Source organism: Fundulus heteroclitus, unplaced genomic scaffold (genome assembly GCF_011125445.2).
Source record: "Fundulus heteroclitus isolate FHET01 unplaced genomic scaffold, MU-UCD_Fhet_4.1 scaffold_278, whole genome shotgun sequence".
Taxonomy (NCBI): Eukaryota; Metazoa; Chordata; class Actinopteri; order Cyprinodontiformes; family Fundulidae; genus Fundulus; species Fundulus heteroclitus.
This window is the reverse complement of record NW_023396687.1, coordinates 112,149-137,917: the sequence shown is the minus strand read 5'-3', so window position 1 is coordinate 137,917 and position 25,769 is coordinate 112,149. Positions and strand designations below refer to the sequence as shown.

The following is a 25,769-nucleotide window of genomic DNA, read 5'->3' as shown; positions in this document are numbered from 1 at the left end:
GTTTAGGCGATCACCCACTAAAAGGAGGAGTTTATTTAGATCTCATAGGTCAGCCAAGAAGAATTCCAGATGAATTTAAGGCTCAACAAGAAATTAAAGCAGTTTTGAGTCTATTCTACCCTGGACTACAGTTGACAAAAACATTGAGTTGATAAATTATGTTTACTATAATCAACAGAGGGTGATAAATTTTACTGTTGAAGGGGTTCATGTCTATGGGGGATCAACTGCATGAAACGAGTAGAATGGTAATGCAAAACAGACAAACCTTAGATTGGATTTTAGCGAGCAAGGGGGGAGTTTTTCACAGGTTTGGTAGTCAGTGCTGTACATACATTCCTATGAATACAGCTCCAAAAGGTCCATTCAGCGCAGTGATGGTTAAAATCATGAAACTAGAAGCTGAATTAAAGCCGCAAGCGGCATCGAGCGGCCCTCGCAGCCAAGCGCCGCTCCGGCCTTGGCCACTGCTGGGATTTGCGCACCGCCGGCCGCCTGCCACCGCAGATGCTGTCACGCATTTTGCCCGCCCGTCCACTGGGAGATTCACACGAACATGTTCGGCAGCGCTCCCCCACGACTCACAGAAAATCTGGTGCAGATCGCTCCATGCAGCGAGGAGATACAGCCGTTGAATAATGATAATGCATTTGGCCAACGGACCGGACTAAATCGTTCGGCGGGCCGAATTCGTCCCGCGGGCCATAGCTTTGACACCCCTGGTTTAAACATTAGTATACCAATTTAATCAAAGGTATCTTACTAGCTGTTAATCCAGCTTAATGTGAACAAAACCATTTTAGTTTTTTAAAGTTACTTGCTATTTCATGTGTTTAAGGGTTTTGTTTCTTGCATTAAGACAGCTTTTATGAAAGTTTGACATCTAAATTGGTGGATACATACCTAAAAGTAATGTAAAAGTAACACTTTAGCAATTGGACTATTGCTAAAGGAACACTTTAGCAATATCGCGGGGGTAGCAGCTTTATAAAGGAGGCCCAGACGTCCCTCTCCCCAGCCACTTGGGCCAGTTCCTCCGGGGGAATCCCAAGGCGTTCCCAGGCCAGTCGAGAGACATAGTCCCTCCAGCGTGTCCTGGGTCTTCCCCTGGGCCTCCTCCCGGTGGGACGTGCCCGGAACACCTCACCAGGGAGGCGTCCAGGAGGCATCCTAACCAGATGCGCGAGCCACCTCAACTGGCTCCTCTCGACATGAAGGAGCAGTGGCTCTACTCTGAGTACTCCCCGGATGACTGAGCTCCTCACCTTATCTCTAAGGGAGAGCTCACACACACTATGGAGAAAACTCATTTCGGCCGCTTGTATCCGGGATCTCGTTATTTCGGTCACGACCCAAAGCTCGTGACCATAGATGAGGGTAGGAACGTAGATCGACTGGTAAATCATGAGCTTTGCCTTTTGGCTCAGCTCTCTCTTCACCACAACGGACCGGTACAGCGCCCGCTTCACAGCAGACGCCGCACCAATCCGCCTGTTGATCTCCCGCTCCATCTTCCCCTCATTCGTGAACAAGACCCCAAGATACTTGAACTTCTCCACTAGAAGCTGGCTCTTGGGACTTTCCTTTTTTAAAAAGCTTATAGTTAGAGTGGCTCATGTTACCCTGAGCTACCTCTATAGTTATGCTGCTATAGGTTTAGGCTACTGCAGGACATCAGGGTCTATTGTTCTTCAATTTTGAATGACTGTTGTAATTTCAGCTTTTAACTTTTCGATTTTTCTTTTTTCTTCATAGTAGGCACACCTGATCTGGCGTTCTGTTAGCTGTGGCATCATCCAGGGAAGACAGATCACCCGCTACTACCATCTAATGTAGAACTTCTGTGCTTTTTTGTCTGTCTTGTTGTGTCTCTGCTCTGTCTTCTGTAACCCCCAGTCTGTCGAGGCAGATGACCGTTCATACTGAGCCCGGTTCTGCTGGAGGTTTTTCCTTCCCGTTAATGGGGAGTTTTTTTTCCCGCTGTCGCTTCATGCTTGCTCAGTAGGTAGGATTGCTGCAAAGCCATGGACAATGAAGACGACTCTCCCTGTGGCTCTACGCTTCTTCAAGAGAGAATGCTACTTGTCAAGACTTTGATGCAATGAACTGGTTCCCTTATATAGGAATTTTTTGACCAATGTGTATAATCTGACCCAATCTGTATAATCTGATTGACTTTGACTTTGTAAAGTGCCTTGAGATGACATATTTCATGAATTGGTGCTATATAAATAACATTGAATTGCATCGTCTCTTCAGACCAAGTAAACTATCACATTTAATGAGACAGTTATCTCATTTTAAAGATATAATCATCTAACGTTATTACTCTTAGCAAGTTAAAGCTCCATAAAAATTTTAGACCAGCTTTTAGTTCCACTCTTTTATTATGCACATCTAGGCTACCTATAAATATAAAGTATGGCATGCCAAAAAACATTTTCAACAAAAGGCAATTTTAGTAATTGCCTTGCAATTTTATATCTAAGCATTAAAAATGATATTTCACAAATTTTCACAGCAAGATGGAAATAACGACTATCCAACATTTTAAGATTTTGTAAAAACTTTTTTCGTTTTTTACCTACCTTTTGTAATTAATACTTGTTTCTACTTCTCCAAAATTATACTTCAAGAAAACTATTGTGCTGTCCTGGGGCCATATGCAGCTAGACAGCTAGGACAAAAGTTCCCCACACAAAGCTTCCTTTTCTTGCATTCTCTGAATAACCTTTGTTCCCAAATCTGGCTTTAAACATTCTTTTTGTGAAAAGACGAATATTTTTCCAAGGCAGGAGCGTGTAGAACAAATTCAACTTCAACATTAGCAGTTTCCCTAGCTTCATCGCTGAAAAGCAGCTTTTAACCTGAGCAAAATACGTCAAAGATCTTTTTTTAAGGTGAGAGCACTCACTATGTCACGTAATTTCAGGGGCGTGCATACATAGACACTAGGTGGTGCTAAAGCACTAGGAAGTTTGCCCTTTATCAACGAAAATGCCCTTTTGAAACTCGTTTTTTTTTTTTTTTTTATTATTATTAATATTCAGGGCAGTCAAAAGTAGCCGGTCAACGGCGGCAAATCGCCGTCTATAGCAGCTCTTGCCGATATTTGCAAGAGTGTCTGGCTGCAGACCTCACGTTTCAGTCGCTTCCGCCTTCGTTCTCAGTCATGTCCGTTTGCAGCCTTCAAGCTTCATCCTGGGTTGCTTCCGCTTCCTTCTTCTTCTCTGTTGTCAATGGAAACGCGCAGATAATTGTAAACAAATCTGAAGAAATTCACTAAATAATGCTTCTAAATAATGCTTCTGTGTAAATGTTTTAAATAGCGTTTGTTTGGCGGGGATTAATAAAGTGATAAATACATAAAAAATGTTTATGAACATATGTTACCGCGGTTTCCACCGTTTATTTTTGCATGTTGCATGTTTTTGCAGGTATTATTATTGCATTATTTGCAATACTGTACCTTAACTTCAATGTGCAATTACTTTCCACTGCACTTTAATTTAGAGAGCTTCTGCCAAACTTTATTTCTTAAACTGCTATACTGCACATTTTAGCCTAACTTATGTATATCTATCATTAAAAATCATGTTTATAGATATAGTAATAGTCATGCGTATATACATTCTTAGTAAATATTGACCTGTAAACTCTGTTATAATAACAACCATCTAAATATTATGTCCATTGTACATATCTGCTAAAATTCTATTTTTATGGTGATATCCACCTGAATATTATACTCATATACTCATATACATATCCAGCTGTGAATCTGTTCACATTACTCGTTATTCTTATATTAAAGTCATAGTACAAATCTATCTGTAAATTATGTTTGTAATAGTATTCATCTCCATATTTATTCGTACATATCCATGTACTGCACTCCAAAGATCTTTCAGATCTTTGGAGGATTTTCTCTGTTCTTCCTGCAGAGCGGTTCTGGTTCTGTTGGATCTGAGGCTCATCATGCAGCTCTGCTCTGCTGAGGTCAGAACATAGATTTTAATTCTCTTTAGGGACTGTGGGGGTAAAACCTTCACCTGCAGCTCCTCATGAAGTCCACTGTGGACGTTGGAGAAGGAAAAGAGATTTTCTCTTTTCATCAGAAATTCAAACATGAATCATTTCCTTTTTTATGGGCATTTAGATTTATCTGATGGATTTAAGAGTCACCAGCAGCAGAATGAATAATACTGAGGTTTTAATGCTTCTGATCAAGATGATCTCTGATTAAAGTCTGATATGGAGTGAAAGTGAACGTCTGAGAGGAATCCTCATGCAGGTTGGCTTTAATTCATTACTTCACCATCTGCGTCTCCAGTTTCCCCGTCTCCAAAATGAGCGTACGCCTGGGTCAGAGCTGGAATTTTCCCCTAAATTCATTTTTAAAGATCCTAAGTTCTGGTAGAAAGTGGCGTAAGCACATTTCAGCTCCATTTAGTGTCAGCAAGCTTTCTAAATGACAGCCCTGCTGACTTCAGCTCTTCACCTCTGTCAGCTCCACCAGCAGCTACATCAATACAAACTCAGCTTCTGCAGCCAAATTATTCAAGTTTCACAGAAAACAAACAAGTCAGCAGCAACTGTGGAGCAAATATGAACAAATGGAGATTAATGCAGATAAATGAACTATTTTAATGATTCCACAGCCATAAAAACATGATGTCATGGAGAATATTTCATGTAAACTGACTTTAGGAGCTGAAGCTCCCAGAAGCAGAACCTGCTACTGTGACATGTTGTGTGTGTTTTAGTCAGTAAAATCCTTGCAGAGCTTATAACAGTGCTGAAGCATCAATCAGGGATTATAGATTTGTTCCTGTCAGACAGATTCCAGGAGCTGAAATTCACTTTTCTAAACTGCTTGAATCCCCTCTGAGCCGCTTCACATGAGGGGCATTTCTACACACTTGTTGGTCCCAATGCTGTCCGCTTCTGACCTGAGATCAGGGCTCAGACTCAGTTACACAGAGACAACATTAAAAACTGGCTCCAAGTCCAGGAACAAACTCAGTAAAGATTTATTAAAATAGAAGATCTGAACTTTGCTTTTCAGCTGAATTACATCCACTTATTCAATTATTTTAAAATCGTCCTGTAGAAAATGGAGAAAAACTGACCTGATAAACGTTTAAAGAGATTAAAAACCTTCAAATAAATGAAACATTAGTATTTTATTCTTCCTCAGTTCTGGATAAAAGCTGCAACTCTAAACTGAAATTCAGCTCATTGTTTCATGTTTTCTGCTGATTATTAAATATATCCTGACAGGAAGTTAGAAAAAGAAAGAAACTTTAACTGGAGCAAAGCCGTGAACAAGAAAGCAGACTTTACCATGAAGATCCTCAGTGTGGATCAGTAGAATATCAGCCAGATGTCTGCAGTTTAGTGTCAACACAACTTTCACATCACAAATATCAGAACTAAAACATGGAGTCTGACCTCAGTGTCTGTAGTTTGCAGAGGGGAGTCTGGAGGAAACCACAGAGCTCCTTCACTCCACCATCTTTCAGGTCGATTCCGCTCAGGTCCAGTTCTGTCAGATTGGACGGGTTGGACTTCAGCGCCGATGCCAGATGATCACAGCTGATCTCTGACAAACTGCAGTCTATCTGAATAAATAATCAAAGATGTGAGCTGAAGCCACCAGGATGCAGGTTAAAACTGAAACATGAACAAATATATGATAAAATGTAGAAAATGAATGTCCCTGAATGTAAAAGTCCCAGAAACATGATGAACTGATGTCTGATATGTGATCCAGTAGAACTGATTTAAAGAGTTAAAGCCAGCAGAACCAGAACATGTTATCATGACGTGTGAAAGGTCCGGATCAAGGTGTGGTTCTCAGCAGTGGCGGCTGGTGATATAGATGTTCTGGGCTTAGGGTTGGGGGGGCACTAGAGCTTGGAGATTAGCAGCCAACAATAAACTCTACTTGAACATAAATCCATCCATGATCACTTGCTGCTGCTGGATATTTAAGTCTGATGGCTCTGGCGTCTGTTTAAAATGCTGCTGTCTTCTAGTCTAGCTCAGGGTTCTGCTAGAACAGTGGTTCTCAGAGCCAGAATGTTCTAAACATGGATCATTTAACAGAGTTTCAGCTCACACTGTTCTGGATTCATCTTCAAGCTAAAGCAGCAGCCTGCATGGAGGCTTTTTTCTAAGGAAACATGGCGTCTGTTTAAAGTTCTGCTCCTTCAGTCCCTGATCACTGAACATTGGTCCCATGTTCTGCTGCTGGGCTCACATGTTCTCCATCATACTGGCTCAGTTGTTCTCAGTGGGTCTCTGTGTGTCTGGTGGCTCATTGTGAGAACTAAAACCTACCATGAGGAGACTTTCTCCACCTGTGGCCCTCAGCTGTGGATCAGCCTTCCTGAAGACCTGAGGGCAGCTCAGAGCTTTGGACTAAATAAGAATCATCTGCATTTTTCAGCACATCTTTGGAAACCAATGAAATGTGTCCTCTGCATTTAAGCCGTCCCTCAGGGAGCAGTGGGCTGCCACTGGGTGGCGCCCCGGAGCATTCGGGCTCTAAGGGTCTTGCTCAGGGACCCAGGGCAGCAGCCTGTAGGATTTGAACCAGCAAACTTGCAATGCAAACGAGGACTACAGATCTATGCATGGTATTAGGTTTTAGCACTAAATACTGAACACTGGAATAATGAGGCACAGACTAAATCACCATTTGACACAAGTTATAAAGTGTTAACACCCCCCCCCCCTTTATTTAGGAAAATAGAAAGGTGAATAAAATAAATGTACTTTAGGACCTTTAAATAAAGACAAGTAACAAGCACTTCTCTGCATACAACAGCAAAATAAAAACCCTCAGGGTATCAATCTGTGATCCCAGTACAATAATATTTGCTTAAATGCTTATTACTTAAAGGGGAAGTCCGGTCAACAAGGAAAAATCAGGGTATCATTAGCTATAACTAAAACTAATACGTTTGTGGTTATTTAATGAACTTATCTTTAATCAATAAGAAAATAAAAACATAAATTGTCATCTGAATCACTGTGTATGGGGGCTGACATTACTGCCCATATTTGGGCAGTAAGGGGCGTTTGACATCACATCCTGGGGCTTGGAAAAGCGGAAGCGGCGACAGCATTTCTCTCCGCTTTCCATGCAAAGTCAATAGGAGCAGTTCTACACAGCTGCGATCATCAATAATTTTTTCGGATTTCTAGAGGACTTCACTGCTGACATTCCCAAGAGCTTTTTGCTGAAGCAACAATGCCCACGTGCATGGCCATCGGATGTTCCAACACAACTGGTAAAAGTAGAAAAAACATTGCTTATTTCAACTTTCTGATTCATGAGCCACCGGGCTCGTTGCTGGATTGCCAACTTGAAGAGAGCAGATTTGCCATCTAACTCCTGGCCAGAGAGAAAACATGTCATATGCAGCGACCATTTTGAAGAAGAATGTTTTGAACATGACATGAGAGCGAGGATTTTCGCTAAGTTATTTTTTATTTTATAATTTTTTATTTAGAATTTGCGGGGATGGTCACCGAGCAGAGGGGCGGAGGGATACCGCATGTGATGTGGTATCCCTCCGCCCCAGCATGTGCTGGAACGCTCTTATATTTTAATATTTATACAATAATGACCACCTGCCCTACTAGAGGGCAAATATATAACTTAAGTCACTTCAGCGATCTCTCCTCCGCTGTGTGTGTGTGTGTGCGCTCCGCTGCAGCGTGCAGCGCCGTGCTGCGGCGGAGCGCGCGCACACACACACACACACACACACACACACGCATGTATACATATATACTGTAGGACCCGACTGAGTTTGCACTGGAAATAGGTACGCTGGATTCCGTCAAAAGTCCGGTTTCTGTCAAGAAACTCTTCTAAAAAAATCCATATCGCTATCAGATGATGATAGCTCCACAGAACTCTCATCACTGTCACTTAGTACTTCATCACTCTCTGCTTCGTACAGAGCACCAGTCGTCGACATGTTGGAAAATAGTGCGCCGTGACAAACAGAGCATTGAAACTTGCTCAACTGCGGGTCCGCCGAGTGACGTCAAAAAATGGGAGGTGACAGTAATATTCTTGACCAAGATGGATTCCTCCACATAAACATGATTAAATGAAAATTATTCATAATTAAAAAAACGTATAATTTTTTGCACAGTATGTAGTAGTTTTGTATTTAAAGTACTTTCAGTGGTTTGAATTCTGATTTTGACCGGACTTCTCCTTTAAAGCTAAAGCCGGTAGAACCCAAGCTAACCCTACGTTGCAGGCCTGTTTCTATGCTTGTGAACATGGAGACCAAACTCAGTGGTGGCTTCTCTCAAAGAGCAAATAATAAACTAAAAAGGAACCTTGGTCCAGATGAATAATAACACTAACAGAAACGCTCTGCTCTGTGACTACTGTGAGGGACAGAGCCAACCAGACCCGATGGACTCTTTTCCTGGTTTGATCCTGGATCCTGGTTTCCTGGAGCAAAGTGGACCTCTGCTCCCTTTAGTCCTCCTCTCCAGTGGTAAAAACTCGCCTCCCACAGTCACGGCTCCTACTGCCGCACTTTATCCAACCTACTGCATATTTGTTAAATTTCAACTGCCTTCTGTTAAACCACTGCTGCACTTTATCCGGAAATCAAATTTAAATTTATCCTAGGAATTACTGCAAACTATTACTGCATTTTAATCCTGTACTGAAATGCACTGCAACATATCATGTAGCGTTACTGCAATTCTTCTGAGCTGTATGAAAAAACGAAATTTCGTTCTGTATGCACTCTGTGCATACAAAATGACAATAAAGAAAATCTAAGTCTAAGTCTTCTTTATTTCTTTGAGCATTCCTTACTTCTGACTCCAGGCACAGAACCGCATCCATCGTATTTCTCCCTTTACCAAAACCACTTTGAAAAGGACAGAATAAATGTTTACTTTCTAGAAAAGATGATATTCTGTTACAATTCTCTCCATTGTTATCCCTAATTGAGATGTAAGAGTTATAGGCCTATAGTTTGGAGGCTCTGCTGCATTTTTACCTGCTTCAACACAGGAATTATAACTGCTGCTATTTCTATGCTGCAGGAATAATCCCCATCTCCCACATCAGATTAAACAGTTTTAAAATAACAGTCAGGGTTCTATCATTTAAATGTTTAAGCATTATAGAACAAACTGCATCTTTCCTGGTGTCTTCCTAACTAGAGCTTGTGTGTCTTTGCCCTGGATGAGCAAAGGCGTCCACTCCTAGAGGAGGATCCTCCTTCAGGCTCAGGGAGAACCACAGCGGAAACTGAGCGTTCTCTGGTGAGGAGAACAGGTCCACTGCTGGCCTGCAGAACCTGCTCCAGATCTGAGAGATCAGGTGGTGATGGAGGGTCCAGTCTCCCTCTGGACATGATGTGGGCTCCTCTGTTCAGGACAGCGGGGATGTAAACTGCTCTGATGGAGAGCAGATTGGTGCGTTTCCAGCACAGCAGCCGTCTGGCCACCTTCAGCAGCTGAGCCACGCCCCCTTTATGCCGCTGCTGTGACCCTGTTGTCGGTGTGGATCAGAAGCTGCTGGTCCCGCAGCAGAGGAGCAAAATGCTGAGTCAGCTTCAGCACCTTTATGTGGAGAGACATGTGGTCTGGCCACTTCTCTGCCACTACCTGGGACAGACACGTTCCTCCCAGCCTGACAGCGTCTGTGAACACCGGGACGTGTGACGTAGGTCTGCTGAGGGGAACTCCCTCTGACTCAGTTTTGCCAAATTAGGCAGGCTTCCAACCAATTAGGCTTTTGAACACAAAAGCCTAAGTTTTATTCCAATTAGCTGGAACAAAAATAGCTTATGGGCAGATTGTAAAAATTTTGGGAAGCTTTAACCTCACCAGGTCGATTTAAAGTAAGGAGCCAACAGAGCATCCGGGCTTATGGGGCTCCCAGCATCTCCTTTTTCACATCCTGGGAGGAGGAGGATGGAGGAGAACAGCTGGAGCCAGATGTTCCTCTGGATCATGGTCTGCCAGGCAGAAATGGTCTGCAGACAAATAGAAATGATGATTCTTCAGTTTTTCTTTGGTTTCCTTCTTGGTGCTCAAAGTTGTTGGGTTCTTGCTGAACGGTACAGCTGAGTCCAGAGAGAGTCTGCTCAGTGGAGCTTTTTACTTTTCAATATTGTGCTGTAGTTTTAATAGCCACACTGTTGGGTTCTGGTTCTGTCTGATTGAGCTGTCAGTCTGAAGAGGACAGTTCCTCTCTGAGCTGCACCAACAGAACAGCAGTTTCAGGACAAAGCTGAGGTGCTGGAGCCTGCTGGTGCCGTCCATCCCACCATTTTCCAACAGGCTTATCCCTGCTGGGGTCCTGAGGGCTGCTGGTGTCTATCTGCAGCTGTCAGTGGCTGAGAGGCGGGCTTCACCTGGACAGGTAACACAGAGACAGACAGGACAACCAACCATTCACACACACACTCACACCTAAGGAGAATTTAGAGAGGCCAGTTAAGCTAACAGTCATGTTTTAGGACTGTGGGAGGAAGCCGGAGTACCCAGAGAGAACCCACGCATGCACAGGGAGAACATGCAACCTGCTGGTGCCGTCGCTTTTGATTTAGTTTACATTTTCTCTCTTTGTTCTTTTCAGGCATTCATTTTTTAGATAATGCTGTTTTACTATTTTTATTTTACTGTTTATGTGTATGAATGTGATCCTGGCACTACTCTGGAGGAACAAAAATTAATGTTTCATGTAAAGATGTGACAAAGAAATGAAAAATAAAGCTAAATGATCTGATCTTATCTAAATCTTTCCCAAATCAAATTAAAACATCTCCACCAATAATTCACATAATTTGACTTATTTTCCTAATTTTTGTTCTTCAGTCCAAAACATTTTAAGTGTGAAATGTTCAATACTGAAAATATCAAATAAGAAAATAAATAATTGACAAGGCAAAACATTTGGACAGCAGGTTGTCTGTAAAGAAAAAATGTCAGAACAAAATTATTAATTAAAATAAGTTTTAAAGTAGCAGTAAAGATAAAACCTACATCAGCTTCTTTACTCTACAGAATGGAGTCTCCAGGATCTTACAGAGACGCTTCATCTCAGAGTCTCCAAAGGTTCTCCCTCCATAGATATGATCTATTTCCAGGTCAGTCAGGGAAGGGTTGGACTTCAGAGCTGAGGCCACAACTTCACATTCAGTCGGTGAGAGCCTACAGCCCACTAGTCTGTGATGAGAGAAAGAATCAGATCAGTTGTAGTTAAATCAGACTAATAAACACTGACAGATTAAAAGATGATGACTAAACAGTGATGTAATCATCAGATGAACATCTGCTCTTCACATCAATGTCCTGTTTGACCCACACAGAGAATCTCTTCAGTCTCTTCAGGTCTTGGTTCTACTGCAGAGCTGCTGTGTCTCTGCTTTGGTTAAAAGCTTCATTTAACCACAAAGATGAAGAAAGATCATCTAGAGTAAAACAACAGAACTGACTAAATCTATCTGGATGTCCATGGTAGCATTTGGCCATCTCCTTTATGTAAATTACTACTAGATTATCTCTAGACATATGTGAGTCTAGTGATAATACACTATGGTTGTTTTGGCTTTATCTCACTTCCAAATCATCTCTAACTATACATACAAGTGGCGCCTCTTCCTTTTACTGGAAGTGACCAAACTGGGTAAAATTACTGGTAGTGTATCAAAAAGAAAACAGGAGGCTCCAGTTTTCATTTAGTAAAGAGAGTCATGACTTAATGTAACAGATAATGGCGTTACGTTACTTCCACTAGAACACAGTGTGTTACTACAACTGCATCAATAAAGCAGCTTTTCCTCAGAGCATGCTCTCCGCTGCAGAAGTTTACCAGTGGCTGACTTAGTTTAGCACTTTACTTCTTCAGTGGTATAATAGCTGAAGTACATTCTACCTGCTGCTGTCTGCAGTGGAGGGAGCCCTATTTCATTTACTACAAAGTCTGTTTTAGCTTGATATATTGCTGCAAGAGAAGATTTTGTTACAACCATTTATAGCTGGTTGCAGCTTGTTAATGTGCAATAATTATCAAGTTCAAAAACATTTGGTATATTTTATTGTTCAACAGGCTGCTGCTGCTTATCCTTTAGCCCTGCAAACCACCCTTCCACCCCTCCACCCCCACCACTTTGCCCCAACCAAGAGACACAAGGGTTGAAGATGTCAGTGACAGTCGTAGACACTGGGAGACAAACATAGTTGTGGACTGTTTCAGAGAACAATGAAAGCTAACCTATTACTTAGAGGTTAGGAACTGAACAGCAGACAAACCAAAGCTGTTCAACCATGCAGCTCATCTGGGCTGTCTTTCACACAATGTTTCTGATCTTCTCTGATTTATTTCGTTTTTACAAAGAAGTCATTTAGGGACCAGATTACCATCACCAGTGGACCAGAAGTGGCCCACAGACCATCAGTTCAATAGCCCTGACCCAAAGAGTGACTTTCTAAAGAGGTGAATTGTGGGTAACAGCCCAATGAGAGAAGAGCTGTTTAAAGTTTAAAATGTGTCTCTGGATGATTAAATCTTTCTAAAAGATCAAAATCTCTAAATACCAAAAGCTGCAGCAGAGCTGACCTGAATGAGCTGAAGATTTAGAAATCTGATGGTTGAAATAGTCCAAAGTATGAAGGAAGTAGTTAAAGGTCCAAAAACGTCCAGAACCGACTGAATAATGAAGAATAAACAGGACGGCAATAATGCTGAATCAGCATCACTCAGTGAAGATATCTGGACTCACCGAGCCTTTCTGCAGTTCCTCACAGCTGGAACCAGTCTCTGTTGTCCTGATTCTGATGTGTTGTACTTCTCCAGGTCCAACTCATCCAGAAACTCCTCTGACATCTGCAGTATGTAGGCCAGAGCTGAACACTGGAACAAAGAGAGCTCCTCTGATCTGTTCTCTGATTTCAGGAACTGTTGGATCTCCTGATAAACTGAGAGGTTCTTCATCTCCATCAGACAGTGGAAGATCTTGATGCTTCTGTCAGGAGAAATATAATCAGTGTTCATCTCCTTCAGGTTGGTGATGACTCTCTGGATGGTTCCTGGACTGTTCTCTGTCTGACCCAGCAGGCCTCCTAAGAGTCTCTGGTTGGACTCCACAGAGAGGCCATGAAGGAAGCGAGCAAACAGGTCCAGGTGGCCATTTTCACTGCTGAGGGATTTATCCATGATTCTCCTCAGGAACTCATCCAGAGATGTTTTACTGTATTTATCTCCCAGGAAGTTCTTCACCACCTGTGTGTTCCTGCTGGTGAAGCAGTGGAACATGTAGACTGCAGCCAGAAACTCCTGAATGCTCAGATGAACAAAGCAGTAGACTGCTTTCTGCAAGATCATGCTCTCTCTCTTGAAGATCTCTGTACAAACTCCTGAGTACACCGAGGCCTCTGTGACATCCAGATCACACTGCTGCAGGTCTTCTTGGTAGAACATGATGTTTCCTTTCTCCAGATGTTCCAACGCTAGCCTCCCCAGCTTCAGGAGAACTTCCCTGTCAGCCTCCATCAGCTCCTGTGGACTCCTCCCATGTCCTTCATGGTACTTGTTCTTCTTCCTCCTGGTCTGGACCAGCAGGAAGTGAGAGTACATGTCAGTCATGGTCTTGGGCAGCTCTCCTCTCTGCTCTGTGGTCAACATGTTCCCCAGAACCGTAGCAGTGATCCAGCAGAAGACTGGGATTCCACACATGATGTGGAGGCTCCTGGAGGTCTTGATGTGGGAGATGATTCTGCTGGACAGCTCCTCATCACTGAACCTCCTCCTGAAGTACTCCTCCTTCTGGGTGTCGCTGAAGCCTCGTACCTCTGTTACCCTGGCAACACATGAAGGAGGGATCTGATTGGCCGCTGCAGGTCTGGAGGTGATCCAGACATGAGCCGAGGTAAGCAGGTTCCCCTTGATGAGGTTTGTCAGCAGAACGTCGACTGATGACTTCTGTGTGACGTCAGATGACTTCTGCTTGAAGTCCAGAGAAAGTCTGCTTTCATCCAGGCCGTCAAAGATGAAGAGAAGTTTGTGGGCAGCCAGCTGCTCTGCTGGGAGCTTCTGGATGGTTGGATGGAAAACATGGAGCAGCGTGAGAAGACTGTGCTGCTCACCTCTGATCAGGTTCAGCTCCCTGAATGACAGCAGAACCACCACACGGACATCTTGGTTCTCCAAGCCCTCGGCCCAGTCCAGAGTGAACTTCTGCACTGAGAAGGTTTTTCCAACACCAGCGACGCCGTTGGTCAGAACCATTCTGATGGCTCCATGTTGGTCAGGTGAAGCTTTAAAGATGTCGTGGCACCTGATTGGAGAGTCATGGAGGTTCTGGATCCTGGAAGCTCTCTCCAGCTGCTTCACCTCATGTTGGGTATTAACCTCTTCACTCTGTCCCTCTGTGATGTAGAGATCAGTGGAGATCCTGTTGAGGAGGGTTCTACTTCCTGGTTCATCACTTCCTTCAGTCACACGTTCACATCTCCTCCTCAGACTGATCTGATGTTCCTCTAGAACCTCCTGCAGACCAACATCTGCTGCAACAGAGAGGAAGAGACAACTGAAGGAAAAACCTGATTTAATGGTGAAGTTGAAGCAGAAACATCTGGAACATCAGGAGGTGTCATCATTAGAAGGTCTCTTAGTTCACATGATGTGATGCTAACCAATGGGATCCATCCTTAGAAGCAGAACCTTGTTAGATGTTCAGACAGCAGAGTTCTACCTCTGCTTTGTGGCCAGTATCTGTTCACTGTCAGGATCTGATTCACAAAGCAGATCAGATGAAGAAATGCTGACAGAAACATGCAGCAGCTTTTAGCAACATAAACTCTTTAGCATCAGGTCACCATCGTCCTCATTTCTCTGCTTCTATCTGACCTTCTCCCACAAACACAGCAGCTACAGAAGAGGCAGAGAAACAGAAAATGGTTCCTGGCAGCATTTTCAGCCTTAATGAAGGAAATCTGGAGGAAATGCTCTAATCTGCCAGAGAAACAGCTCCTTGGATCAGGTAGTGTTCACATTTCAGATGCTTTTCTCCCTCAGAGACTGGATTGGATGTTTTTAGAGAATAATTAGAGATTAGAAATGACATGGGACTGATTTGGTCCTTTAGAAGTAAACAGCAGATAGAAATAGTCCATGTTTCTACAAATATATCTGCTGTAATCTGGGATCTATTGTCAGAGGAAATAAAGGTTTCTGTCTCTCAGACTTTCCTTCCCTCTTTCTGTAAAGCAGCAGTGCAGCAGGTTGTTTTCGCCATCTTTTTGTTTCCATCAAAATGAGCTGCAGCTTTAAGGAGATGTTCAGTTTTAATGCATTTAGCACAAAGGGCTGAAAACAGAACCACCTCAAAGCAAACCCAATAGGTTGTTGGGTTGAACACAGACGTTACATTTAGAGCAGCTGGAAATCCAGAGATTCAGGGCAAATAATCGATCCCAGAAAGACTTTAAACACTTAGATTCCCAAATGCCAACTAAAGACGAGGAATTAGTCCAACAGAGACGATAGAAGGAAGTTCTGATTGGAGATGTTCAGTCTCACCTGGAGCACAGCTGCTCTGATTGGCTGCCAGCAGTCCAGGTCCTGGTCTGAAGAAGCAAAACAAAAGTAATCACACCCCTTCTCCTTCCTTTAGATCTTAACATAAATGGTCTTCCCAATTCATGCTTTATTTACGAGGTTATAAAACTCTAAGGTCCATTTTTAAACAAATTAATGAATATGCTTCTAAACATATATTTACACATTTACATGCCAACAATTCTCCCTACAGCCAATGTGACTAAGACCATTGTACATGTGTGTATAACCAGGCCCAATGTTTCTGCAGTGAATACTACTGGTTTATTGACTAACAGCTGATGATTATGGAGCTGTAAGTTAAGTTAAAGTTTTAAACTAATTTACTTTCACTTTATAAACTGAAGACTGAGTAAATATTATGTTTTATATCTCTGTGGAATCACAAGGATCAGTTAGAAACTGGGTTCTTACTCTGAGTCTGAGGGTTCAGGTTCTTCAATGAAGTCTGGAGGTGTATCTTTGGACCAGTCACTCCTGATAGACAGACAGCTGGATCCTGGAGGTTCTGCTCTCTGTCTGTGGTTCTGACCTCTGAAACACCAACATGTTGTTATTCAGATCACATCAATCAGTGAGAAACTCTGATAAAAACCAGAGAAGAAGCTCTGAACACAAACTGCTGCAGAGAAGCACAAGCTTTAAAGGTTCTTACTCTGAGGGTCCAGGTTCTCTGAAGTCTGGAGGGAAATCTTTGGAGCAGTCACTCCTCATAGACGGACAGCTGGATCCTGGAGGTTCTGCTCTGTTCTCCATCTCCTGGACTTCAGTCAGCCTCAGAGAGAAACCAGAACCAGTCAGTTCCCAGTGATCAGGTCCAATAAAAGTCCTGTAAAGCAGAAAGCTTACTCCATCTGGATTTACCTACGTACGGTTTAATACATCTGACGTTTTCTTTGTGCCACAACTTTCTAATTGCCAACTTTAACATATCTTCACTCTTTTGTTCATGAGATGCAACCAAGCTGTCAGCTTCTGTGGCCACTTGTGCTGCTGAGCAGGAGTCTGCTTCATTTTAAAGCTCCACTAAGCAGCTTCCAGGATAAGATAAGGAACCAAGCGGGCTCCCTGCAGGCAAACCTGGAGAAACAGCTTTTTCCCTGAGCAGGATGGAGGCTCACCTTAGCTCAACAAGGTTTGTGGAAGAGATCAATCAGAGGTCATTTTATTTAGAAATTAAAACATTACTAAATTATGCCACATTCAGTAAAACTGAGCGTTGTGTTGCACTTTGTAGACGGACCCTAAGGCCAGTCAGGCTATCGACTGCACATTTATAAGTTTATTTCAAGAGTGATCAAAACATTAAATAATAAACCTTCTCTATAACTTATGGCAAAACTGATTCTTTATGAAGTTACCAGTGGCTTTCTATCATTTTTCACACTTAAGACCTTTTTCCATTACAAGCCCCAGACTTTGGTTTAACCCAGGAAACCAAAGTGTGGGGCTTTGAGTTTTCATGTTTCCATTTAGTAGAGTCCAGTTATGTAAAACGGGTGATGACGTCTGAGGAGGTTGTAAGGATAACTGACAGTCATTTTAATTAATAGTGGTAATTATTTCTTCTCACCCATTCATCACCACAGCTGCGTTTTATCATTGGCTAGAAAGAAAAACAATTTGACCAGCGACCGGTTAGGCCTGAAACAGAGACTCCTCCCGTTCCCTGGTGTGACTGACTTTAGCTTAAAGTTGGTACCACTGGAAAAGCAGTATTAATTCACTCAGACCATTAATCTGCACAGTAGAGTGGGTGGCCTGCAGCCCTGTGGCCCGGTCCGTTTCAGAGAGCCAGAGGTGAACCTCCTCAGGGCCTTTCCTCGTCTCTTTAGCCTCCAGCCTGTCAGCCTCTGTGCAGGACTGCAGCCTCTTCTCACTGCAAGCAGGGCGCCTGCAGCTGCAAGGGGCGCCAGTTACTCAGAAAAGTGATATAATAGATGATGGGAAACCACTACGTGGCACAGATTAGTATTATTCTCTTCTTTAACTACTTCTGCTGCCCCTATGGGTCAGTGAAAAAAATGCTGCCCCAGGCAGTGCCAGAAAAAGGCTACTGACCACAGGACGCCCATCTGTGGTTAGTAAATAGTAAAAGAGTTCACAGTGTACCAACTTATGCAGGTTTACCATGTGTGGACGATGCAGGCTGAAGGCAGGAAGCGCAGTTCCTGTATCCACAGAGCATGACCTGCAGTGTGGATGCACATCAGGAGACAGACTGGCCTACAGCAGGGCTGTAGTGACCTGAAGAAATGCACCTTAAGAGTCAAAGAAGGGAGAAATTTAGAAAAAAATGATGTTACCTTTAATTCTGACACAGTTTCTTCTTTTTGTTCTTCAGAGACTATGGAGCCTGAGCTTCTCTTCCTGCTATGAGTAAACAGGAGAAACAGTAAGTGCTCAGCTTGCCCCTCCCAGACCCATTTACAGGAAATCAGATGGTTTGTCAGTTCTAAAGTCCTTACACTGGCTCCCTGTATCTCAGAGAATAGACTTTAAAATACTTCTGTTAGTCTATAAATCCCTAAATGGCTTAGCTCCTAAATACATCACAGACTTGTTATCAGTGTATCAACCATCCAGACCACTAAGGTCTTCTGGCTCCAGCCTACTCTGCATACCCAGAACCAGAACCAAACATGGAGAAGCAGCATTTAGTTCCTATGCTCCACTTATCTGGAACAAACTTCCAGAAAACTGTAAAGATGCGGAAAGCCTTAGTTCCTTTAAATCAAGATTAAAAACACATTTGTTTAAAATTGCCTTTAACTGTCCTAGTTAACTGAATCACCACTTTTTTGTTCTATTTTCTATCTATATTTTATTCCTACTTGCTTTTATTCTGTTTTATTTTGCTATATTTTAATCATGTAAAGCACTTTGCATTGTCTTTGTACTGAATTGTGCTATATAAATAAATTTGCCTTGCCTTGCCTTGTCTGATGGTTTGGACCATAGACATAATATAAGTAGACAACCCATTGGACACTGCCGGCCGCTAGGCTGACGTGCCTACAGGGTGGCCATCTTGGGTCAGACCACAGATCAGACAGCTACTATCAAAATGAATAGGAGGCAGCTCAGATCTAATTTTAATCACATGATCACATGATCTCTCTTTCTTCCAATATATATATATATATATATATATATATATATATATATATATATATATATATATATATATATATATATATATATATATATATATATATATGACACCGATCTACAGACGACAGCACTTATCTACATAGTATCAAAACTATATACAGACAAGTAAGAGCAAAGGTGGTCCGTCAAGCGCTAAAAGCACGGAACTCAGCCTTCAAGTCTGGAGACAAGGAGGCCCTAAGGACAGCGAGAGCCAACCTGAACTGTGCCATCAGGCTAGCGAAGCGGAACCACAGCCAGAAAATCCAGGAGCTTTTTCACGACGCCAGCAACACCAGGAGCATGTGGAAAGGCATCCGGGCGATCACTGAATACAACACGCCCTCCCCCCCGGTGGGTGAAGTTGATGCTGACTTCCTCAATGGACTAAATAACTTCTTTGGGAGGTTTGAGGCACTAAACAGCACTCCAGCAGTGAAAGCTGTTCCCCATCAGGAAGAGGAGGTCCTCTGCCTTGACACTGCCGACGTGTGGAAGACTCTGAGGAGAGTCAACCCGCGAAAGGCCCCAAGCCCCGACAACATACCTGGGCGGGTGTTCAAGGAGTGTGCAGGTCAGCTGGCTGGTGTCCTCACAGACATTTTTAACACCTCGCTGGACCAAGCCACAGTGCCAGCATGCTTCAAGTCTGCCTCCATCATTCCGGTGCCAAAGAAACCTCAAGTCACCTGTTTCAACGACTACCGGCCTGTTGCACTGACTCCCATCATGATGAAGTGCTTTGAAAGGCTGATAAAGGAACACATCGTCTCCCCCCAACACTCGACCCGTTCCAGTTTGCCTACCGACGGAACCGCTCCACTGAGGACGCCATCTCCTCTGCTCTTCACCTGAGCCTGGCACACCTGGAGGAGAAGAACACGCACGTGCGGATGCTGTTCCTGGACTTCAGTTCAGCGTTCAACACCATCATCCCACAACATCTGGTGGGAAAACTGGAGCATCTGGGCTTCAACACACCCCTTCGCAACTGGCTGCTGGACTTCCTAACCAACAGACCTCAATCAGTCCGGGTCGGACAGAACACCTCTGATGTCATCACCCTCAGCACGGGCTCCCCTCAGGGCTGCGTCCTGAGCCCCCTGCTGTTCACTCTGATGACACACGACTGCGTCCCCAGGTTCACCACCAATCACATCGTGAAGTTTGCAGACGACACAACGGTGGTGGGCCTGATCAGAGAAGACAACGACCAGGACTACAGAGAGGAGGTGGAGCAGCTGGTGGGCTGGTGCAGAGACAACAGCCTGGTCCTGAACGTGGAGAAGACGAAGGAGATCATCGTGGACTTCAGGAAGAACCGGCCTCACCACGCTCCACTGCTCATCAATAGCTCAGCTGTGGAGGTGGTCAGCAGCACCAAGATCCTGGGGGTGCACATCACGGACAACCTCAGCTGGACTGTGAACACCATGTCACTGGTGAAGAGGGCACAGAAGCGACTGTACTTTCTGCGGAGGATGAGGAGAGCCCGCCTGCCCTCGCCCATCCTCACGACCTTCTACAGAAGCACCATAGAGAGTATTCTGACCAGCTGTCTCTCTGTGTGGTGTGGAGGCTGCAGTGCCTCCGACTGGAAGAACGTGAGGAGAGTGGTGAGGACAGCAGAATGGATCATCGGGGCTCCTCTTCCCTCCATAAAAGACATTTCATCTCAGCGCTCTGTGTCCCGAGCCCGTAACATCAGGGACCCCTCACACCCCCACAATGGACTGTTCTCCCTGCTGCCCTCTGGGAAGAGGTTCCGCAGCATCCGTTGCAGGTCCACCAGGTTATGCAAAAGCTTTTTCCCTGCTGCCATCAGACTGTTGAACAGCTGAAGTATAAAACGGACTGTGTACCACACTCGACTCGCTGATTTGCACATTTGTATCGTAACCTTCAATATCGCTGCTGCACTTTATCCGGAAACGTACTGAAAAACTGTTTACAATGCAACTGTCTACTGTTAAATCACTGCTGCACCTTACTGCATATTTGTTTACACTGTTTACATTGTTTTACATTTCAACTGCCTACTGTTCACTGCTGCACTTTATCCGGAAGTCAATTGAAAGTTATCCTGTAACTGACTGCGATTTACCACTGCATTTTTCTTATCCTGTACTGTAAATTCACTGCAAGGTATCCTGTAGAGTTACTGCAATCCTTCTGAGCTGTATGAAAAACGAAATTTCGTTCTGTATGCACTCTGTGCATACAAAATGACAATAAAGAAAGTCTAAGTCTAAGTCTAAGGTGCTCATAACAACCTTTAAAAATGATATAATACAAACGGCGATCTGGAGAAAAAAAATCAACAAAAACCCTAATAACGCATCTTAGAATCAAATACATTACAAAATCATAGCAAAACCAAAATAACTGTATAAATAACTCCCCCCCCCCCCATAAATGATTACTATCCAGTAATTTAAGACAATTTTGTTTGTTTTTGGTGTTTAATGTAGTTTTCTCTGCTTCCATCCCTGCTACCCATTAGCACATATTGTGTTTATGCTGAAAAAACTGTAACTGTAAAGCATGGGGATTATCTATCATAAAATCTTACTTATGGAAGGTAATTCCCCAGGATCTGGTTCCTAGTGTCCTTTTATTTGAGAGGTGTCTGGCTGCAGACCTCACGTTTCAGTCGCTTCCGCCTTCGTTCTCAGTCGCGTCCGTTTGCAGCCTTCCAGCTTCGTCCTGGGTTGCTTCCGCTTCCTTCTTCTTCTCTGTAGTCATTGGAAACGCGCAGATAATTGTAAACAAATCTGAAGAAATTCACTAAATAATGCTTCTAAATAATGCTTCTGTGTAAATGTTTTAAATAGCGTTTGTTTGGCGGGGATTAATAAAGTGATAAATAAAAAAAAAAATGTTTATGAACATATTATGTTACCGCGGTTTCCACCGTTTATTTTTGCATGTTGCATGTCTAAATAATGCTTCTGTGTAAATGTTTTAAATAGCGTTTGTTTGGCGGGGATTAATAAAGTGATAAATAAATAAAAAATGTTTATGAACATATTATGTTCCCGCGGTTTCCACTGTTTATTTTTGCATGTTGCATGTTTTTGCAGGTATTATTATTGCATTATTTGCAATACTGTACCTTAACTTCAATGTGCAATTACTTTCCACTGCACTTTAATTTGTAGAGCTTCTGCCAAACTTTATTTCTTAAACTGCTATACTGCACATTTTAGCCTAACTTATGTATATCTATCGTTAAAAATCATGTTTATAGATATAGTAATAGTCATGCGTATATACATTCTTAGTAAATATTGACCTGTAAACTCTTATAATAACAACCATCTAAATATTATGTTCATTGTACATATCTGCTAAAATTCTATTTTTATGGTGATATCCACCTGAATATTATACTCAGTACATATCCAGCTGTGAATCTGTTCACATTACTAGTTATTCTTATATTAAACTCATAGTACAAATCTATCTGTAAATTCTGTTTAAAATAGTATTCATCTCCAGCCTGACAAAAGTCTTCAATCCCTCCTGATTGTGTTTAGTCTGAGAGAGAGAGCCAAGGCTGAGGAGCACAGAGAGCGCTAGGCAGAAAGGAAAGCTGCAGGCTTCAGTCGGGGAGTGGCTCTTGAAGGCTGCCTCTAGTCAGCCACATCTAGAAGAGAACATTTCTCTGTCTGCTTAGAGCACATTGAACATCTTCCACAGACTGCTGCTCTTCTCCCTGCAAGGATCCAAGAAATGCTGAGTCATCAAGACCAGCCATCTCCTCCTCCTTCTAAATTCACAATAGTCCTTGATTTCCATCAACATGTCCATAAAGTCACGTCTTCACCTTCAAACGTCCTTCATCCTCTGAGCTGGGAGCAAGCAGAGCTAAGCTTCTGGTCTGAGCATCAAGTGTTGGAGGACAGAAAGCTGCTAAAAGCAGCAAAGTTCCAGCAGAAAATAAAGCCCCCATAGTGAGAAAGTTTCCTTTAGAGCTGCTCTCCACAAGCTGCTGAAGCCAAAGTGTCTGCAGATATTTAGCAGCTAGAAGCTGCAGCCGTAGAACAGGATCCTAAAGAAGCACTTTGCAGATTTTCCTGCTTTCATTTCTAATCATCAGAGGATGGAACAAGTGGCTGCTTTGCCTCTTTTTTCCTGCCTTTTTCCCTCTGCAAGGTGTGCAGCTGCAAAGTTAGTGAGAAGTGCTTTTCTAACTATTGCAGAGTCTGTTTTCTCTTCTGCTGGGGAGTCCAGAGTGCAGCGTGTGAGCAGCAGAAGCAGAAGCTTCCCCTCGTCTCTCATGGTGGCGCATTAATGCACATGAGCAGCAAGAGTGGAAAAAAGTGGATGAAAACTCTTCTTTCTCCCAGAATGCCGTCTACAAAGTAGCTAAAAGTAGCTGAGCTCCTGCTTCTGCTTCTGCTTTGATTCTGATGGCTTGTGGAGCCCTTCAAAGCTAAACATGATATCTGGCTTTAAAGTTCATGGCTTGAGATGGAAAATTGTGGCTGTGCTGCTCTGCTGGCCACCCGGACTCCTGCTGCTGCTGCTCTTTTCTTCTTTTCACTTTCTTTGAGGCCTTTTTGCAGCTGCTCTTCTGCACTCATTGTCTTTGTGTGTTTTTGCTCCACTACGGCTTTCTGGGAACAAAGACTGATTCTTCAAACTTCTGCATGCTAAAGGCTCCAACTTTTCCACATGCAGAAGGTGACTTTCTACTTCAGCGCAGCATTTGCAGCGTTCTCAGTCAAGATGTGAGTCCAGACTCAGCGCACATCTGATCCTTGTTCAGCTTTGCAGATGAAAAAGTTAAAGGCCAAGCGAGCAGCAGCACAGAAGTCACTGCTAGAAAGTGGCTTCTAGTCACCAAGCTGCAGTGGGCTTCCTGAGCCCACCCGCTCCAGGGTGCCACTCCTCCAGAAAGAAGCGCCTGGAAGCCAAAGGTCTTTAAAGGAAACTCTGCTAGGACTGTAAACTTGTAAAGTGCAGTAGTGGCCCATTGTCTGCTTCTGAAGCTTCTGCTTTAATGAGCCAAACATGGAGCACGCTACCTTGATCCACAACACAAGCATGGCTGCTGCTTCTTCTCTGGCTTCTGCTGCTTTCTGCTGGGCTCTGATGACTGCAGCTCTGTCATGTCCTCACAGTCTGATCTCTAAATGATCAACAATGACAAGCGCTCGGCTCTTTGGCCAAATCTCCATCTGGCTTCATGTTGAGCTGCTGGAAGTGGGCTAGAAAAGCTGAAGGATGGAAACATTTCTCAGAGCCTCCCTCCATGTTGCTTTGCTGGCCATTCTACAAGCTGCCAGCTTGCAGCTTCCTCTGACTCCCACCAGCAGAGATTTCTAGTTGCTGCATTAAAGATGGACTTTTCTCTGACATTAGGGCTGCTAGAGCTGCAGCTCTTCTCTTCCTAAAATACAGCAGCAAATTCTGCTGCTAGCAAAGTTTTCACAGCCTCAAAGCTGAGCACATTCATTTTCTCTGGCTTTTCATCCACACATCAGCTGCTCAACATCCATCAGCTGCTGCAGAGTCCTGCTAGCAAACTGACTTCCACTACAGGCCCCTACAGGCTAAAGTATTCACACCCCATTAAAGTCCTTTTAGCAGCTGACCACCACAAACTCTGCTGATTTTACTGCCATTTGATTTGGCAGATCAACACAAAGCAGCACATCCAGGCTCATTAGTGGAAACTTTTCTTCCTCAATGACTCCATCTAATAAAAGTCAAGATGAAATGTGCTGCAGATTTCTTTGAAGACTCATTAGTTTGAAACAATCCAAGAAGAAAAGCTTCGATTTTCTCCATTGCTGCATCAGAGCAAATGTTCTTCAGCTTTAACAGCTTTGAATCAACTTTAAAGCTGAAAACTAAAGAGATCACCAAGAAGTTAGTTGATGTGTTTGTGGACTGAAAGCCAGCAGATCAGATTCCTCCTGTAAAGCCTTTAGAACGGCAGCAGAAAGAGATTCTCCAAAACTTTCCCACCTAGAAACAAACAACTAGTTTCCTTTTGCTCCACTTCACCATGATGAGTTACTTTGTCTCCATGTGTCTCCTAAAATGGCCAGAAAAGCCAATAAGGCCACGGTTAGGGCTGCAGTTAGATGTGGGGGAGCATCAGGGAGAAAAGGCTCAGAAGGTCATAAATTAGGCTCAGAAATGATGGATTTGATCTGGGCCAGATTTTGAATCCATCAAGCTGTCAATTCAAAGTTGACAGAAAGGACTTGCTGTATTTTGTTGCCTCCAGGTTAGGGATGAGTCTCTGCCTCCAGCCAAGGAGTTCACATGATCTTTGGTGTCTTGTTCCTGTGTGATGGCAGCATGGAGCAGGATGAAGGGTAGACAGCTGGAGGCTTCATCCGCACTAATCAGAATCATCTGCTTTACTGACAACCTTTGAGCAACAAACCAGCAATCTGACTTTGCTTCCACTTTGCTCTCAGTCTTCAGACGTTTTCAACAGAAATCTAAAGAATTTGTTGGATTTCTTCTAGTTTTTGTCACATGGAAACTTTTCAGATCATCAAATGAATTTTAATGTCAGACAAACAGAACCTGAGTAGATCCAGAAAGTCGTTTTAAAGTCGTTCTTGTATTTCTTCTGCTTCAAGCCTTGGCGGCAGCAGCTGCCATCAAGTGGTTCTGATAACTGCTAATCAGTCTTTTCCATCAGCTGGACCAGTTTGGACCCGCTCTGCTTTGCAGAACTTTTTCATTCAGACACATTGGAGGCTTTTCCAGCATGAATAGCCTGTTTAAGGTCAGGCCACAGCATCTCAGTCAGCTTTAGCTCCAGACTTTGACTAGGCCACTCCACAACCTTCATCCCTGGCTTTGCTGCTGAGCTTTGGATCATTGTCCTGCTGCAGAACCTCAGTCAGCTTGAGTCTAAGGTCCAGAACTGCTTGCAGGACTTTCTTCTCCAGGATTTTCTGTCAAAGAGCAGAATTCATGTTTCCTTCAGTTCTAGCAAGTCCTCCAGGTCCAGAAGAAGCAG

At 43.4% G+C, this 25,769-nt stretch overlaps 1 protein-coding gene and 1 long non-coding RNA gene across 2 annotated transcripts; both read right to left on the bottom strand.

Annotated features, from left to right (window-relative positions):
* Nucleotides 1-9,528: 9,528 nt before the first annotated feature.
* Nucleotides 9,529-13,687, bottom strand: LOC118559341 (NLR family CARD domain-containing protein 3-like). The gene is made up of 3 exons (XM_036130006.1): nucleotides 12,786-13,687; nucleotides 11,090-11,229; nucleotides 9,529-9,698 (listed from the first exon to the last, which is right to left on the bottom strand). The coding sequence occupies exons 1-3, from the start codon at nucleotides 13,685-13,687 to the stop codon at nucleotides 9,529-9,531; spliced, it is 1,212 nt and encodes a 403-aa protein (XP_035985899.1).
* A 1,598-nt stretch (nucleotides 13,688-15,285) lies between these two features.
* On the bottom strand, nucleotides 15,286-17,957 carry LOC118559342. The gene is made up of 4 exons (XR_004928796.1): nucleotides 17,929-17,957; nucleotides 16,278-16,397; nucleotides 16,037-16,156; nucleotides 15,286-15,630 (listed from the first exon to the last, which is right to left on the bottom strand). It is a non-coding gene; the product is annotated as an uncharacterized LOC118559342 (long non-coding RNA).
* Between the last annotated feature and the right edge of the window lie 7,812 nt (nucleotides 17,958-25,769).

What these genes read in the sequence shown, in the direction of transcription:
- LOC118559341 (XM_036130006.1), bottom strand. Translation starts at nt 13,687, where the DNA reads ATGTTGACCACAGAGCAGAGAGGAGAGCTGCCCAAGACCATGACTGAC. An exon ending in AGGAACTGCAGAAAGGCTCG is followed by an intron (nt 11,230 to 12,785) that starts GTGAGTCCAGAT and finishes CTCTCATCACAG; the next exon opens with ACTAGTGGGCTGTAGGCTCT. An exon ending in CTCTGAGATGAAGCGTCTCT is followed by an intron (nt 9,699 to 11,089) that starts GTAAGATCCTGG and finishes CGGTGTTCACAG; the next exon opens with ACGCTGTCAGGCTGGGAGGA.